Raw genomic sequence first — 15,491 nt, 5'->3', positions numbered from 1 at the left:
ATTTATGCTTTCCAGATATAGATAGAAAAAAATATTGGTTTCTGTGAGGGAAAGTTAGGGTTGTAAGAAACAATTGTACTATTTTTGTCATTCTGTTGTTAGATGTTTACATGCTATTTGGTCTTAAACTGTACCATGAACACAGACAATGTATTGCTATTACTGACAAACGTAAATGGAGCTTGGCAGGAGGTAAACGTGTAACCACACAGGATGTAGGTTTAAGTGCACTAGTAGTTAAAGAAGCATCCATTTAACATTTGTTATAAGCTACTGTTGTTTTTTTATAACTAATAGGGGAGCAGTTAACAGTTGATTTACTGAATAGGGAAAAAGAGCTTGTAGCTTCAGATGGAATACTTGCAGCCTCAGGCAGTTTTGTTAGTGTTTTCTATTACAAATAAGTTTAATAGTGTACATTAAAAAGGATGTGTATTTAAACCTTTATGGTCCATACCGTGTTAGGTAGAATTACAGTAAATTGCTACATTTCATTTCTGTAATTATCTTATAAACTGCTAGTGATACTGTCCTGAAGTTTATGTTCAGCACATTTTAACACAGGTTGTATTTTGGACAGCTTGCATCAGATGATTTGATTTTCTCTTAGGGGTATAAAATTACATATTTATATATTAAAAAAAAAGAGAGGGATCTATTAAAAAGCATAAGAGTTACACACCTTTGGATGACTTTGTGTACTGTGGACCAGGGAGGGATCATGAGCACCTCCTGTGCTGTGATTATGAGTATGCACTGAGCAATTTTCCTATCACTAATAGTTCTAGAAATGTATGTTTGTGAAACATGGTCTTTTCCTTTTATTTTATTTTTTTCCATTCCTGTAGGAACTTGGAAGTAACAGCCCTCCGCAGAGGAACTGGAAGGGAATTGCTATTGCGCTCCTGGTGATTCTAGTTGTTTGTTCACTCATCACTATGTCAGTCATTCTTTTAACCCCAGGTAACCTACTTCTTTATTTTATCTTATTAAAGGTGTATGATTCATAATGCAGTCATGAAAAGTGATATATGATTGTTAAAGTATCTCTTGCCCTTGAGCATTTTTAACTTGTGGCTACTACAAATTTTGTGCCTGTGGGGACTCAACAGTTACTGGAGGCCTTGTGGAGCAGAAGCACTTGGGTTTGGCAATAGGTCCTTAGGATTGTGTCAGCCTTGGGATGGCTACAAGCAATCCTCATTAGCTCCAGCAGATGTGAGCTGACTTTAAGATTTTGTCACTTGGGCTGTAGTTTCAGATTCACAGATGAGCTAAGAGAAAGCTGCATGTCATTAGAAACAAATTCCCAGAATGAAACTTCTCACTGATCAGAACATGCATCTTTCATATGTACATGCACAGGCTTCTTCCCTTTTCTTTCTCTCAAAAACGAATAGGGGAAATTAATGGTTCAGTCACAGAAAAAAAAAGGGAGAGCACAAGTATTAGACTAAAAGAGCAGTTAGATCTGTAAAATAATTATACCTTTTTTTTTTTTTTTTGGTTCTAATATGATTTGAGTTATTTTTCCAAAGACTTTCTTTTTACCACTGAATCAAGAACTATTTAACTATATCATAGAATTTGAGAAGGAAACGCTGCACAAGTTTTAAAGGAAAAATATCTTTGAATTCTTTTGTCAGTTTTAAAGTTACAGCATAAAGTACCTGATTTGCTTGGCATGCCTAGAAGGTAAATATTGTTCTGCATATGTTCTGCTATTGAAGTGCCCCAATTGTGTAAACCAAAGGGTTATTAAAGTACTTTTTAGTTAAATAATGGTTCCAGACTATTTGGTCACTGGATGAAATCATCAAGGGATGCTAGCTGTGTCTGTCCATGAACAAGTACAGCAGTAGACCACTACTGCTTGAAAGGAAGGTGATGAGACTGAATGCAAAAGGATCAAAAAACTTTGCTTGTTAGAGGGAATGACACAGCTGGAGACAGTACATAGGAATACTATGGACTATTCTGCTTCTTCTGTTTTGTGTAAATATCTGCTACATATGCCTGGTGCTGTCCAAAGTGACTGCCTATTTCCATGTTGAACACTTGAGAAAAATAAAAGCAAAGTTGTTCTGCTGTAGTCTCAGTGTATAGGAGTTTCTTCAGGGAATAACAGAAAAGAGATTTTGAGAGCAAATGGTAGTGTCTCCTGGTACACTTTAAGACAGAAGACTGTTTTCTGCTTCAAGGAGAGGTAGCTTTTTTGGAAGACTTGCAAAAAATCAAATGTTATGCTGGAATCTACAATAATAAAGATCAGCTGTGGCTCTTATACCTATAGAGAATTATTAATGATGTAAAAAACATAAACTGAAGTCTTCGAAGGCACTCGTGGAAAAAGAATAAACAACCTAGGGAAATGTTAACCTTTTTCTTAAAAATATGTTAAAAATGCTCAGCGAATTACAACACCTCCAAGGCTGTTTCAAAATCCAGAGAGCTTGCTTGTAAACTTGCATAAGCTGGGACCTACATTTCATTTCAAGCCATGCGAGTGAAAACTAGTTCTGTCAGCTCAGATGCTCTAAGATATCCCATAGAGACTGTAAAGCTTGATATAAATAAAAACCTTTTTCCCAGAATGATCTAGGTCCGTAAAACTGGGCTTTATTGCAGGTTGGAAATGCTTACCAAAGAAAGATTTGGAGGCACATTGTAGGACAGCTACTTTCCCTGTTTTGACCCTAATCAGTGCTGTTCCCCCTTCACTTTCATTATTAATTAATATATTTTTGGAAGAAAATATTTTGATACTCTACTGGTCTGCTGGCAGGTACTAAGCACTATAGCTGAAGCTATTTTGTCATGAATATATGTAAGATCACTTTGGGATGTTTGCATTTGAGGAGAGGAGAAAGTTGGAGCCCATCACACATCTGGCTGTTGGGAGGTGCTCAGTTCTAAAGTGCCACTAATCTGTTACATAAATACTTGGGTTAGCAAAGTCTTCTCATAAAATATAATAGGTCTGAATTTAGATCTTCAGTGAAATAGGGGGAATTATGTCCTGTGTTACCTTGGGATACTTCAGAGTGCATTGCTTATTATTTCTAATACCATTTTGAGCATCAGAGAGTTCTTTCCCTATTTAGTTCTGCCTGTATGGATGGGTGCTTTTTAGATTTCATGTAAATTCCCCTAAACACTGTACATCGTACTGCTTCTTTTTATGGAGATGATAATCATTTCAGATCGTTGTTGCTCAGAAGCCTGATTGTTTCATTTGTATTTTTTTTGAGGCAAAAGTGTGTTTACTGATATGCCAAATACAACAGGAATGTCTCTTTTGCCTACAGTTATTTATACGTTGTTTTGTCCACAATATAAGAAACTCTTATGTCTGTGTACACTCACAGCTGTCATTGCAGTTCTCTCAAACTTTGAGCAACAGCTTTCCTGCCTTTTTTTAGTAGAGAGATCAATGCTTCCATATGGGATAGCAAGTTTTTAAAAGAAAGTGTAAGTTTTTTAAGCAAAAGGCTTCAAAGAGGCTCTAGCTTCCAGTAAATATGGAATTGGTACTAAAACTAAAAGAAAATTCTTGCTTTTTTGTTGTTGTTGATGTAGTTTTTTGGGGTTTTTTTTTAGTATTTTTTTATTACATGAAATATAACTTGAATATACAACAGGAAGCAGGAACTATGTTGAAATAAGAGATGTATTTTGACCTACTTATAGCTTCTGTTCAAGTCTGAAGCATCTGTGTTGTAATTATGGTTGTGGTTTTAGTAAATTGTACCGACAGTATTAGTAATATTTTGGTACCTTTTATCTTGCTTTTAATCTATAATCATACTCGGAATCTTTATAAATATCTTAGTGTTCTCAACAAAGATATGGAAAAATGGAAGGCCAAACCATTCAGTGATGTAAGACATCAGTGGCAGAATCTGAATGAACTCCCAGTCCAATAACCACTCGTTGGGGCTCAACAAGTGAATCTCTGTGGAATAAGGAGTGCATTAAATAAACCCCATTGCACCCATCAAGTAGAAATTGCTACACTGCTCTGTACTTGGGAGTAGAAGGCAAATATCCCTGCTAGTTTTCTTTGAAATTAAATAAGTGCTAGGCTAAAGAAAGTGCATGAAGATACAAAAGAATGAGGTTAGTGTTGTTAAAGCAAGGAACTGGAGTGTGGAAAAACTTGAGAGTTTCAGAGTAGGAGCCTGTTTGTCCTCTGGGGCAACTTAATTATGAATCTAGTTATTTTTATGTAATATTTGGAGTTGATTGCTTGAGAAGTATTTAAGACAAAACAAAAGAAAATACCTTGGGAATAATCTTATAAATATATCTTTATATTGGGAATTAGTGGCCGGTGCATAAACATAAATAGCTGTTTATGAGATGCCATCATTTAGTTTGTATGTCAGTATAAATATAACACAAGTATCGTTCTTTTTCTGCTTGTATTCTATTTCATGTTTTCAGAGTTTCGTCACATACCTGCACATACTGAAATATTGATGGGTAGATTTTTAGAGATCAGTTCCTTTAAATCACTCCTGCCTTTAAATCAACATATTTTATTTTCTTTTTTTTTTGCTTTATATCATGACAGTATGTTCCCTATTGCAGGAATTATGTGAAGACCTATCTGATTGATCACTGTTGATCTGTATTTCAAAAGTGAGAAATGCTCAACTGGAAGGATTAGCACTTAAAAGCTTTTATATGAAAAATCACCTGAGAATGATCTAAGGGTTGTACAGACATTGCTACCCTTGTATAGGTGTTTTGCCACAACACTTAAGGCTGTGTTTTCATTTAGGGACTGACAGTAGTTCTACCTTCATGTTAACTTACAATTTCTGAAGATGTGGCAGACTCAAATGCTTTACTCAGGACTCCTTTACTGAGATATTGATATTGGCATTTAAACCATGCCTGCTGATAGATGTACTTACTGTTGAGCAAACTGGCATGTACCTCTAATCACAGACTCAGAGAACACTCAGTGTTTGCTTTGCTGTCACATGATGAAAAAAAAAGGACAGCTTTAAAGAAAAATTCCTTTAGAGAACATTTAGGCCAGCCAAATTGGCAGGAAATGCTCTTTTTGAAAGATTTTGAGAAGAGAAGAGAATCCATTTGGGTTATATATGAGAGAAAAACTGTTTAGAACAGGGTTAGGATCGACCCCTCGATACCATCTCTCATATTACTCTTAAATTAATAGAAAACAAACTAAACATTTTTTTTTTTGTGATATGGAGAATCATTGCCAGAAGATTCAGGTTTCTGGTCAATGCTGTATAGACTTCCTGTAACTACTGTACACTGGCAAGTCAGCTTTTCATATCTGACTACTTTAAGGCAGGTTTTTTTTCCTTTGTCATGCAAACACAATATGAACTATCCTAATTCCCAGTTATCAATATACCTGTTAGCTTGCATACAGTTTAGTAGTGGTGTTTTTCCATGGCATTTAATGTGAAGCCTTTATCCTGATTTCTAGCATGAAAACATTTTTTCCACAGAAAAGTCAATAGGGAGCTTCAGTTAATGGTATACAGCACAACATAATTATTAGTTTTATTTGCTAAGTTAGAAGGTAAATTTTATGAGATGTGTAGACTACTTTTAGCCTGCAGAAATAATATCCTATAAACTCATGAGAAGTAACAAGGCTATTAATTTCTACTTTTGCAGTCTTCTAGTTTGGTAAGCACAAATAGGTTTGTCATTTGGAATTAATACACATCAGTCGTTGAACTATATTTAGTTTGGATGTACAGTTAAAAAGTAGCCTTTTAGTTTTTAACATTTGGTTTTGTTTTTATCTTCTATAATCTGTATAATTATATCCATAAATATATATATAATTTCAGAATGAAATAGAAATCTCTGACAAATTGTGTGAGGACATTGGAAATATAACTCCTTCAAGGAATAATTCAATAAAATTTACAACAGAAATGAAAAAGAGATAGTAGGCTATTTTGTAATGTAATAAATACAAAGTGGTAAAAGGTAGTCTTTTTAAAAAAAAACACAAGTACATCCTAGAATCAAAGAATAGTTTGGATTGAAAGGGACCTTAAAGATCATCTTGTTTGAACCCCCTGCTATGGGCAGGGCCACTTTCCACTAGACCAGGTTGCTCAAACCCCCATCAAACCTGGCCTTGAACACTTCCAGGAATGGTGCATCCACAACTTCTCTGGGCAGACTGTCCCAGTGCCTCAACACCCTCACATTGAAGAATTTCATCTTAATATCTAATCTAAGCCTTCCCTCTTTCAGTTTAAAGCCATTCCCCCTTGTCCTGTCACTCCAGGTCCTTGTTCAAAGTTCCTCTCCAGCTCTCTTGGAACCCCTTTAGGTACTGGAAGGTGCTCTGAGGTGTCCCAAGAGCCTTCTCTTCTCCAGACTGAACAACTCCAACTCTCAGCCTGTTTTCATAGGATGGGTGCTCCAGCCCTTGAGCATCTTTGTGGCCTCCTCTGGGCCTGCTCCAACAGGTCTGTATCCATATCACTTGGAGAAGGAAATTACCATCAACCAGGAACCTCCTGGATTGGTTATGCCCTGCTGTGCTGCCCCCCCAACAGATACTGGTGTGGTTGAAGTCCCCCATGAAGACTGGGGCTTGTGCATGTGAGGACACCCCTGTTTGTCTTTTGAGGGTCTCATCCACTTTGTCTTCCTTGCCAGGTGGCCTGTAGCAGACTCCCTTTCTAATGTCACATATCCTTGCCCTCTCTTTAATTCTGACCCATAAGCTCTGGGTTGGCTACTCATCCATGCCCAGGAGGAGCTCTGTGCATTCCAGCTGGTCACTGACATAGAGGATGATCCCCCTTCTGTTCTCCCCTGCCTGTGAGTATAAACATTGTGAAGTACATACTAAATGTATGTGCTCGAGAAAATTTAACCCAGTATAGTGTTTTGAGGGTTCATATGATGTATAATTCATCATGCTGTAGATAAACTGAGCCTCTGAGATATTGATAGAGTGGAAAGTTAGTGTCAAGGATTTCAAACAGGGCTCTATTTTAAAGACTTAGCGTTAGGAGAAGAGTTACTTTTCAAACATCCAGTAAAGTTTCACAAAGATGCCAGTTCAGAAATGCTAATAGTAATTTAAAAACTTACTTTAAAATCCAATTTATATCATGTTTTCTTGGCAGGCATGTGAATCAGAGTACAGAGAGCAGAGCTGGTGTTCCTTTCTTCTCTGATAGACTTTCTGTACACAGCTGATATATTGTTTTAGTGATTTTTATTAAAGCAGTTAAAAAAAGTTCTGTCTTGGGTAAGACAATTTTTTGGCAACCTAACAGCTTGTGTCAGCTTGATTGCTAGTTGACAAACTGGCAGGATACAAGGGGTCACAATAGGTAGGAACAGACTCAGGAAAGGTTAGAAGGGAAATTCATTTAGAATCATAAACAGCATCAGGATCAGAGTGTGTTGCATCGAAATAGGTGATAGAAAACAGCTTGTTGCGGGTAGGCAGTCAGCAAGGTTATGGAGAAAGGGGAAAATGGGCATATGAAGAACCCAATATTTGATGCTGTTAAGTTAGAAGTAGTTTTTTGAGGACATGGAATATATTTGTAGAGCTGAGCAAAACATATATAACAACATGTGCTTACTTTGAAGATAAAAACTCAGTGTGTGGCAGGAGCAAGAGCTAACAAGTCCCATGATGTGTAAACAGAGGGATTAGGTATAAATCAAGAGAGATAATGTTACTCTGCTGTAAAGCTCTAGTAAGACTGCGGGTGGAATATTGTGTCCCATGCTGGACTTGTAGAATATAATAAAACAAAAACGAACAGGGTATTTTGATCTTCGGAAGATAGGAAGAGGGCAAAAAGCTTATTTAAGGATTACAATATTTGTCTTATGAGGGAGGATTTGAACAACTCTGCATGCTTAGCCTTATAAGACACCAAGTGCAAGAAGAGTTGATTATGGTGTTTACAGAGTCCCTGCTGCGATCTGGGACCATGAAAATGCAGCAGTGCCGTGGCATGAGCAGCTGTGGTGGCTTGTGTCTATTGTAAATTTATGATGTGCATTAAAAAGCAGTTTCTCTTCAATACAGCAAGGATGCACCTTATTAATACCAGCTAAAGTGGCTTCAGCAGGCAGTACTGATGTTTAAAGGCAAAAATATCTTATTGCTGTTGATTCCAGTAAGCTTTCAGCTGAGCTTCTAATTGAGAAATTTGGCTGAATAAAGACCAATAATGAAACTATGATTGACTTTGTTCTCTGTGAAGGATCATGTTTTCATCCAAAATGTTTTTCAGGATATGACCTTTACAAAGGACATTTCTTTGTTAAAGAAGTGCTGGTAACATATTGGGTTGACAGAAAGATAACAAGATTGCTGCTTGACTGCTGTGATTCTAGATACTCTTTTTCTATGGGTCTCCCATCAGAGAACTACTTGATATCAGGAAGGACAAAATCTGACTAACAAAAAGTTCCTCACATAGACAAGGTGAATGGAAGGAAGGATGCAAGGGAAAAGCTCACAGAGTGGAGAAATAACTGCAGTAATTTATGGTAACCTGCCCAATAACGATAAAATTATTAAAAAAACAGCCTGGGCATTGAACTGGTTGGTTGTGTAGGAAGTTAATAGGTGCACATTTTTGCTAGGGCACAGGCAACAAATGGAACAGCTTTTGGCAGCTGCTGTCCTAAATAGCCTGAAGAAGTCAGGTGAAGTGCATAGCTGCTCTTCATTATGTGATTATTCATGGAAACTTTGTGGTTTTGTGTTTTGGCACTAACACTTTTTGCTTTATTAGTATTTCTGATTTCACATGTTATTGTGACAGTTCACTATTGAATCTTTGCTGCTTATTTATTTGGTCTACAGCACAAGGAAAGCAGAATTTAGCAGAGCTTTTTTTTTTCCCTTAAGCATGGGGATGGTTTTAGATGCAGGCAATTTATTTTTGTTTTTGAAAGTCAATGTTGGCTAATGTTCAGAAGCACGATATTCCTGGGTTCTGTCATGTTTGGGAAAAACACAAGGCTGTTAGCCAAATGTTATACTGTTCTTGTCACTGGCAAGCCCAGGCTATAAAATGTGCATGTAGAATTTTTTTTTCATTTTAATTTGTAGAATAGGTGAAATTGGTTCCAAATTTACTTACAGGAGTTTTTTGCTTAGTTTCTGTCAGTATAAGGTGATCGATATGTCCAACATCCTTTAATTTTCAGGAAATTTTTGTATTGGTTTGTAATCAGACTTTGCTTGCACTGGGGGTCTGTCGTAAGAAAGAGCTTTGCCACTACCATCCCCATATAATAAATAGCCAAGCACTACATTCTGTGGTTGTCCTGTCCAAAAGGTACCAATGCTTTGTTTTCTGAAGCTTTACTGAAGAAAAATGATACTTTTTCTTGTTGTGGGGGGAAAAAATTAAAAGCACAGTATCGTTATCGATTTTGACAGGACTACTTGTTCTATAATTGCAGTGTTTTGCAAACAACACAATGTATAATTTTTAATAACTATCTAAAATGATGTTATGTTTGCTTTAGATGAACTCGCAAATTCATCAGAAACCAGGTTATCCTTGGAAGATCTCTTCAGAAAAGACTTCATAGTTCATAATCCAGAAGCCAAATGGATTAACGGTAAGTGTATAAGCTCTCACGTAATTTGAACGTAGGTAATAATTTCAAGTATTGACTGTTATTGTTATCCAGACACTGAGAAAGAATCTGTTAAAATTTCAAACTCTCTTGAAGTTGGCCCCAGTGTCCCAGTTTTCCTTTTAGTTCTGAATCATGTCTGTTTCATTAATTTTTGAAGTGGCTTTCTAATTTTAAAGCTCTGTCTAGTAGAAACTCACTGAAATTATCTGTTTATGCTCCTGACTCAGTTGGAAGCAGTGATGAAGAATTTTTTAAGAATTGGATCTTGTTTATGTATTCACAAGAAGATAAAATCTATTAATATCTGAACTTTTGGATCTGAGAGCCTGTTCTCTACATGTCTAGAATAGATTCTTGAATATTTCAATATACTTGTACAGCTCATAGTAATTTTCTGATGTCTACGAATTGCATATAGTGTTCTAATTTATTAAATTATTTATAAATGGTATGCAGATTCCCCCCAAATTAAGGAGTTTTAATGTAAAAAAGTAAACAAATTCAAACTTTTTTTTCAACTCATTGACCTCCATTGCTCTTGATCATGTGGGTTGTTCAAATTCTTTCTGTTTAAAAGAAATGTACAAGTAACACAATAACAACCATCTGATTTGTGTCATTATAGTTGGGTCTTTGTATTACTTACTCCGGGTGTTATAATCAAAAGAATGACAATAGGCTTTGTGCAAAATAGAGTATTGTTAAGGAGTGCTCTGTGGAAGGCAGGAGTGTGGAAATCTGGTGACTTTGTATGTAAATTCAGAATAACTTTACATGGGAAATAATTCTTCAATTATATTAATCGACTTTGGCATTCAGCTATAACTAGAACTGATCTTTATGGTCAATCCTTTTTTTCCAGGGCCTGCTCTGATATTATTTGTTATCCAGTAGTTAAGAGATAGGAGAGGGGATGTTCAGTTTAGTTTCCTGCCACTCTCTTCCCTCAGTTACTCCAGTGAAAATACAGTTGGAAGAAGATCCTTATGCCAGTTCTATCCATTACTCTTGTTACCCAAAACCTCCACGAGATTACTCTCCTAAGAACACTAGTAGTTGTTCATAACATGTGCATAAAACTCTATGCATGTAGTACTAATTTCAAATTCCAGGACAATAAAACTAAAAGGTTATGGATGGAGTTATATTAAATATTGTTGATGCTGTAAAACATGTAGTTTATTGTATTTTTTTAACTCGGTTCTACAGCCTGTGGTAAGATAAAAGCTTCTTTCATGAGTTTTCTGGATGTGGTAAAAAGAAATGTAGAATTTGATGCTTAACCCTTCCTTGGATGCAGGTTTATTTTCTTGACTTCAAAATCCATCTTAAGAAACTCATACAGTGGAATATAATTTTACTAGTATCATGCAAAAAATGGAGGTCGTAAGCAATCTAGTCTAAAAGGTGTGAGATTGTACAGCTATGAACTTTTCCATCACTTCAAAATAATATTAGAAATACTATTTAATAAAGAAAGACCCTGTGGGTTATTAACAGTACAGCTGTACTAATATCCAGTCTTTCTTCACTGGTGGTTTACTGAGTCACTATGACAACTTCTAAGCTTGCAGTTAGGTATTTTCCTGTGTTTATTTGCCAAAGAACCAATGAAGTACAATAGTGCAAAAAAGGGAAAGAATTAATATTTGGATTATTAGAGTATATGTGTGTATAAGAATTAAAGAAAAAGTGGGGATAATTAAGGATTTATTAAATGTTTAGTGTTTCTGATAAACACATAAAAAACTATGATTTTTTTTTGGTTTTGTTTTTGTTTTTTTGTTTTTGTTTGTTTATTTGTTTGTTTTTTTGAAAGGATTCAGTATGGTTAAGGAAATCAATATCTTGGATAATAAACAAAACAAGGAATAGTCTTGCAAAGCAGCATTTCTACTTCCTCCTTCTAGTTTTATTTTTAAGACTTAGGATAAGATTCTATTTTCTTTCCTGGCATGGTGGCCTTGCAGTGATGGCAATATATGCATGGAGAATGAAATATATAACTTAATATTCAGATTCATTACTGTGGAGCTGAAGGGGAGCATTTGGCACTTTCTTTGGATATTGGCTGGGTAAGTGAACTCTGCACAGGATGATTTTAGCAGAAAATAAATAGCTACTTACTACTACTTTTTACTCCTCTTGAAATAGGATAATTTGCATCTATCTGAAATTTTTATCATCTTCACCTCCTGGGAAGAGATAGGAATAGAGACTGAAAAAGTGCTGCTACTGTAAGCAGCTTCTTCAGGGTCTAGAGTGTGTTTCATCAAAAAATGAAAAGCAAGGTTTAAGGATTTCAAGTACTGGATGTTCTTAGGTAAGGCCTGGTGTTTAGCTGCTGCTCTTTAATGAAACTTTATATACTGATCTTTGAATTTCTCTGGCTTTATCTTCCAAGCATGTTATTTCTTCTTTCTACTTCCTGCTCCTCTACTACAAATCCATCCCCATGAAGTTATTTCTAGAGTACTCTTTAATAAGAAAAATTCGTACATGCAGAAGTTTTTACAGTTCATTTCATTTTTGTGCTTGAAACCGAGTCCACAATTTTATGTGCTTCCCACCAAAGTTAATAATTATGCAAATGTTTAAAGCTGGAGAGGAAATGTTGGTCTTTGTCTAAAATAATCAGTTGTTGCCAAAGAAAATAAAAGAAACATTGTGAACTAGTTTTAAAAGGGACAAAATGTATTCACATTCTATATAATCATGTGCACATATCATTCAGATTTCTTCCTCGCTTCCTTTTTTTTCTCCTTTTCTTCTCCTTTTTTTGGGTTTATTTTAAAGACTTTTTTTTTTTTTCAAACCTGACTTGGATTTTTCTCTTTGTAAGAATTAACGAAGGAAAGAGATAATATGGGCGATGGCTACTATTTTTCTTGAAGATAACTTAGTAGTTTACTAAACTTTTTCAGTTATAAATTTGATCACTTCAACTGTATTTAAAAGGACATGGTGGTGTGTATACATAACCATCATTCAGTCCAACCCATGTTAGCTGGAAGAGTGTTTGACTTCAGGAAGCTTTCCAGTTGCTTTGCATAGTTTTGAAGATGTTAAATGAAAGTACATCTTCCTTTAGCATTATTGTTCTTCAGGTTTTCTAATAGGAAGTGAGAATTTAAAATGCTGCCAGTGAATAATGAAAGTACTTGAACCTGACAGCTCATTGCTGTAGATAAGAGCTTCACGTTAGATGGCAAAGAGGCTTGGTTTACTTAAGTTTAAGCACAAAACTGCAACATAGTTTAAAATATCCAGAAGAATTAAATTCAAGAAAACACTGCAGCTAAACTTTCCCTCGCCAAAAAACTTTTTGAGAGACTTATTGTACCTCATATTGCTTCTGTCTTGGAGTCTAATTGATTGCCACAGGGACAAGTCTTTGCTTCAGGTTGCTTTTTAGCATCTCATTTCATGGCCACAGTGTGCTTGGGGAACATTTCTCCCAGGTGCTAGTACAGAACACCTAATGGCAGGATGCAGGACTAGAGGGGATACTGAGCAAGTTTTCAGTTGACACAAAACTGGGAGGAGCTGCTGACTCCCTCAAAGCCAGGGAGGCCCTGAAGAGAGACCTCGACAAATTAGAGCACTGGGCAATCACCAACCACGTGAAGTTCAACAATGGGATGTGCCAGTTTCTGCACCTGTGATGAGGCAACCCTGGATGTACGGACAGACTGAGGAGTGAGATGCTGGAAAGCAGTGCCAGGAAAGGAACCTGGGGGTCCTGGTTGAGGGCAAGTTGAAAATGAGTCAGCAGTGCCCTGGCAACCAGGAGGGCCAGCTGTGTCCTGGGGGGCATCAGGCACAGCATTGCCAGCTGGTCGAGGGAGGGGATTGTCCCGCTCTGCTCTGCATTGGGGTGGCCTCACCTCGAATATTTTGTGCAGTTTTGGGCACCACAGTATAAGAAAGATAAGGAGCTATTAGAGAGCGACCAAAGGAGGGCAATGAGGGTGGTGAAAGGCCTTGAGGGAAAGCTGTATGAGGAGCATCTGAGGTCACTTTGTCTCTTCAGTCTGGAGAAGAGGAGACTGAGGGAAGACCTCATTGCAGTTACAAATTTCTCACGAGGGGAAGAGGAGTGGCAGGCACTGATCTCTGCTCTGTGGTGACCAGTGACAGAACCTGAGGGAATGGCCTAAAGTTGTGTCAGGGGAGGTTTAGGTTGGATATTAGAAAGAGGTTCTTCCCCCAGAGGGTGGTTGGTGCTGGAACTGGCTCTCCAGGGCAGTGAGCACAGCACCAAGGCTGAAAAAAATACAGAGATCAAGAAACGTTGGGGCAATACTCTTGGGCACATGGTGTGATGCTTGGGGACAGTCCTGTGCAAGACCAGGAGGTGGACTCGATGATCCTTGTGGGTCCCTTTCAACTTGTCAGATTCTGTGATTCTGTATCGGGGCCTAGTTCTAAATTAGCTGTATCAGTGATGTCAACAGTACCATCACTCTGTTAGTTGTTCATAAACCAATATATGAATTATTGCTTGTCTGCCAGTATCATCAGTCTCCAGCTGGATCTTCGAACCACACTGAAGCATTGTTACAAGATATTTTCTTCTTTTCTGTTAAGTTACTTAGAAATATGTATGCTACCCTATGACAAATGCTCAAAAGGTTTGCAGTCTAATCCCTAGACCTTTGATGGTGTACTTGCATCTCTTGTTGTCAGGGACTATAGCTGTTAATGACAACAAAATTCAGCATATTTGCCTTTATTCCTTCTGTGAATATGGGAGTTGATTGCATTTTTTTCTGTTTAGATATTATCTACCAACCTCTCCTGTATATGGTGGAGTGCATTGGCTCCCTGCTTGCATTTTATCAGATGGGTATATACTCAGCAGAATGATATTTTTCATATATCTGAACAAGAAGTGTTGGAGAAAGACCTGAAGTCTGAATGATGGCCTGCAGCAGGCTGTGCCCTGGAATCCTGTCTCATGCTAAAGCTCAATAAATCACCTGAGCACATGCATATGTGCTTTATGGAGCCGTGAGGGTTTTTGGTATCTGCTTAGGGTAAAACTTCTGTAAGGTGCTTTGCTGAAATTGTGAGATAATAAAATAAGTATTTCTCTCTTTCTGTCTTTCTTGCCTCTGGAGCAGCTCTCTGTTCCTTAATTCAGTAACCCTTTTAACACTGTGTCCCGGGAAGAGCATAGGGTAACGTGCATGGCTGGTCAGCACCACAACTCTGTTCTGGGAAGTACAGTCGTGCTGGTGCAAGAGCATGGATTTTGGAGGGGGCTGAGAAGTGGGCAGGTGTCAGCATAGAGGGAAGGGCTTGCAGTGTCGCTTCAGGGAAGAGAGTGATCTTTGAGAGGGTTAGAGATGATAGCAGAGCTTCCCTCCTCCTGTAGGATCACCCAGTGTATTCAAAACAGACTCATCTAACAAGCAGCAGCAGCCCTCTCTGTCTCTGGGAGGAAAAGAGAAAATAAGGAAGTCATGGGGAGTCAGAAGTAGTAGGGCAGGGAAAACTTTGTGGGAAGGGAAGGGACTCAGACTGAATGAGGTGGCAACTTGTGTTTCAAGAAGGGTTTCCAGACTCCTGCAGAAACTGCATTTTCTCCACCTATCATCCTTGTCCCTTCTCTCTTGCAGGCGCAGGGAGGCAGCTGGTGCTCACATCCCCTGCTGCAGAAGACACAGAAAATGACAAAATAGTTTGGGGCAGGTTTGTCCCTTGGTGTCATCCTGGCAAACACAGTCCCTTTCTTTAACTAATCAGGCTGAATGAACACAGCATTTTGATGAGAGATTTCTGGAGGAAACCTATGTTTGTACCTCTTTCATTTGTTACAAAACCCTGGTTTTAGAATGAGG

The 15,491-nt window shown here is 37.5% G+C and overlaps 1 protein-coding gene across 3 annotated transcripts in view; it reads left to right on the top strand.

Moving 5' to 3' along the window:
* DPP10 (dipeptidyl peptidase like 10) overlaps positions 1 to 15,491 on the top strand; it is a 477,295-nt gene that overhangs the window by 262,579 nt on the left and 199,225 nt on the right. For all 3 annotated transcript variants that reach the window (XM_039382111.1, XM_027723612.2, XM_039382115.1), the window contains exons 2-3: positions 849 to 963; positions 9,529 to 9,624. In XM_039382111.1, coding sequence (XP_039238045.1) covers positions 849 to 963; positions 9,529 to 9,624 — 211 coding nt within the window. The remainder of the gene's footprint in view (positions 1 to 848; positions 964 to 9,528; positions 9,625 to 15,491) is intronic.

This window comes from Pipra filicauda, unplaced genomic scaffold (genome assembly GCF_003945595.2).
Source record: "Pipra filicauda isolate LSUMZ 115617 unplaced genomic scaffold, ASM394559v2 scaffold10_size6260569_pilon, whole genome shotgun sequence".
Lineage (NCBI taxonomy): Eukaryota > Metazoa > Chordata > Aves > Passeriformes > Pipridae > Pipra > Pipra filicauda.
This window is presented reverse-complemented; position numbering and strand designations above follow the sequence as displayed.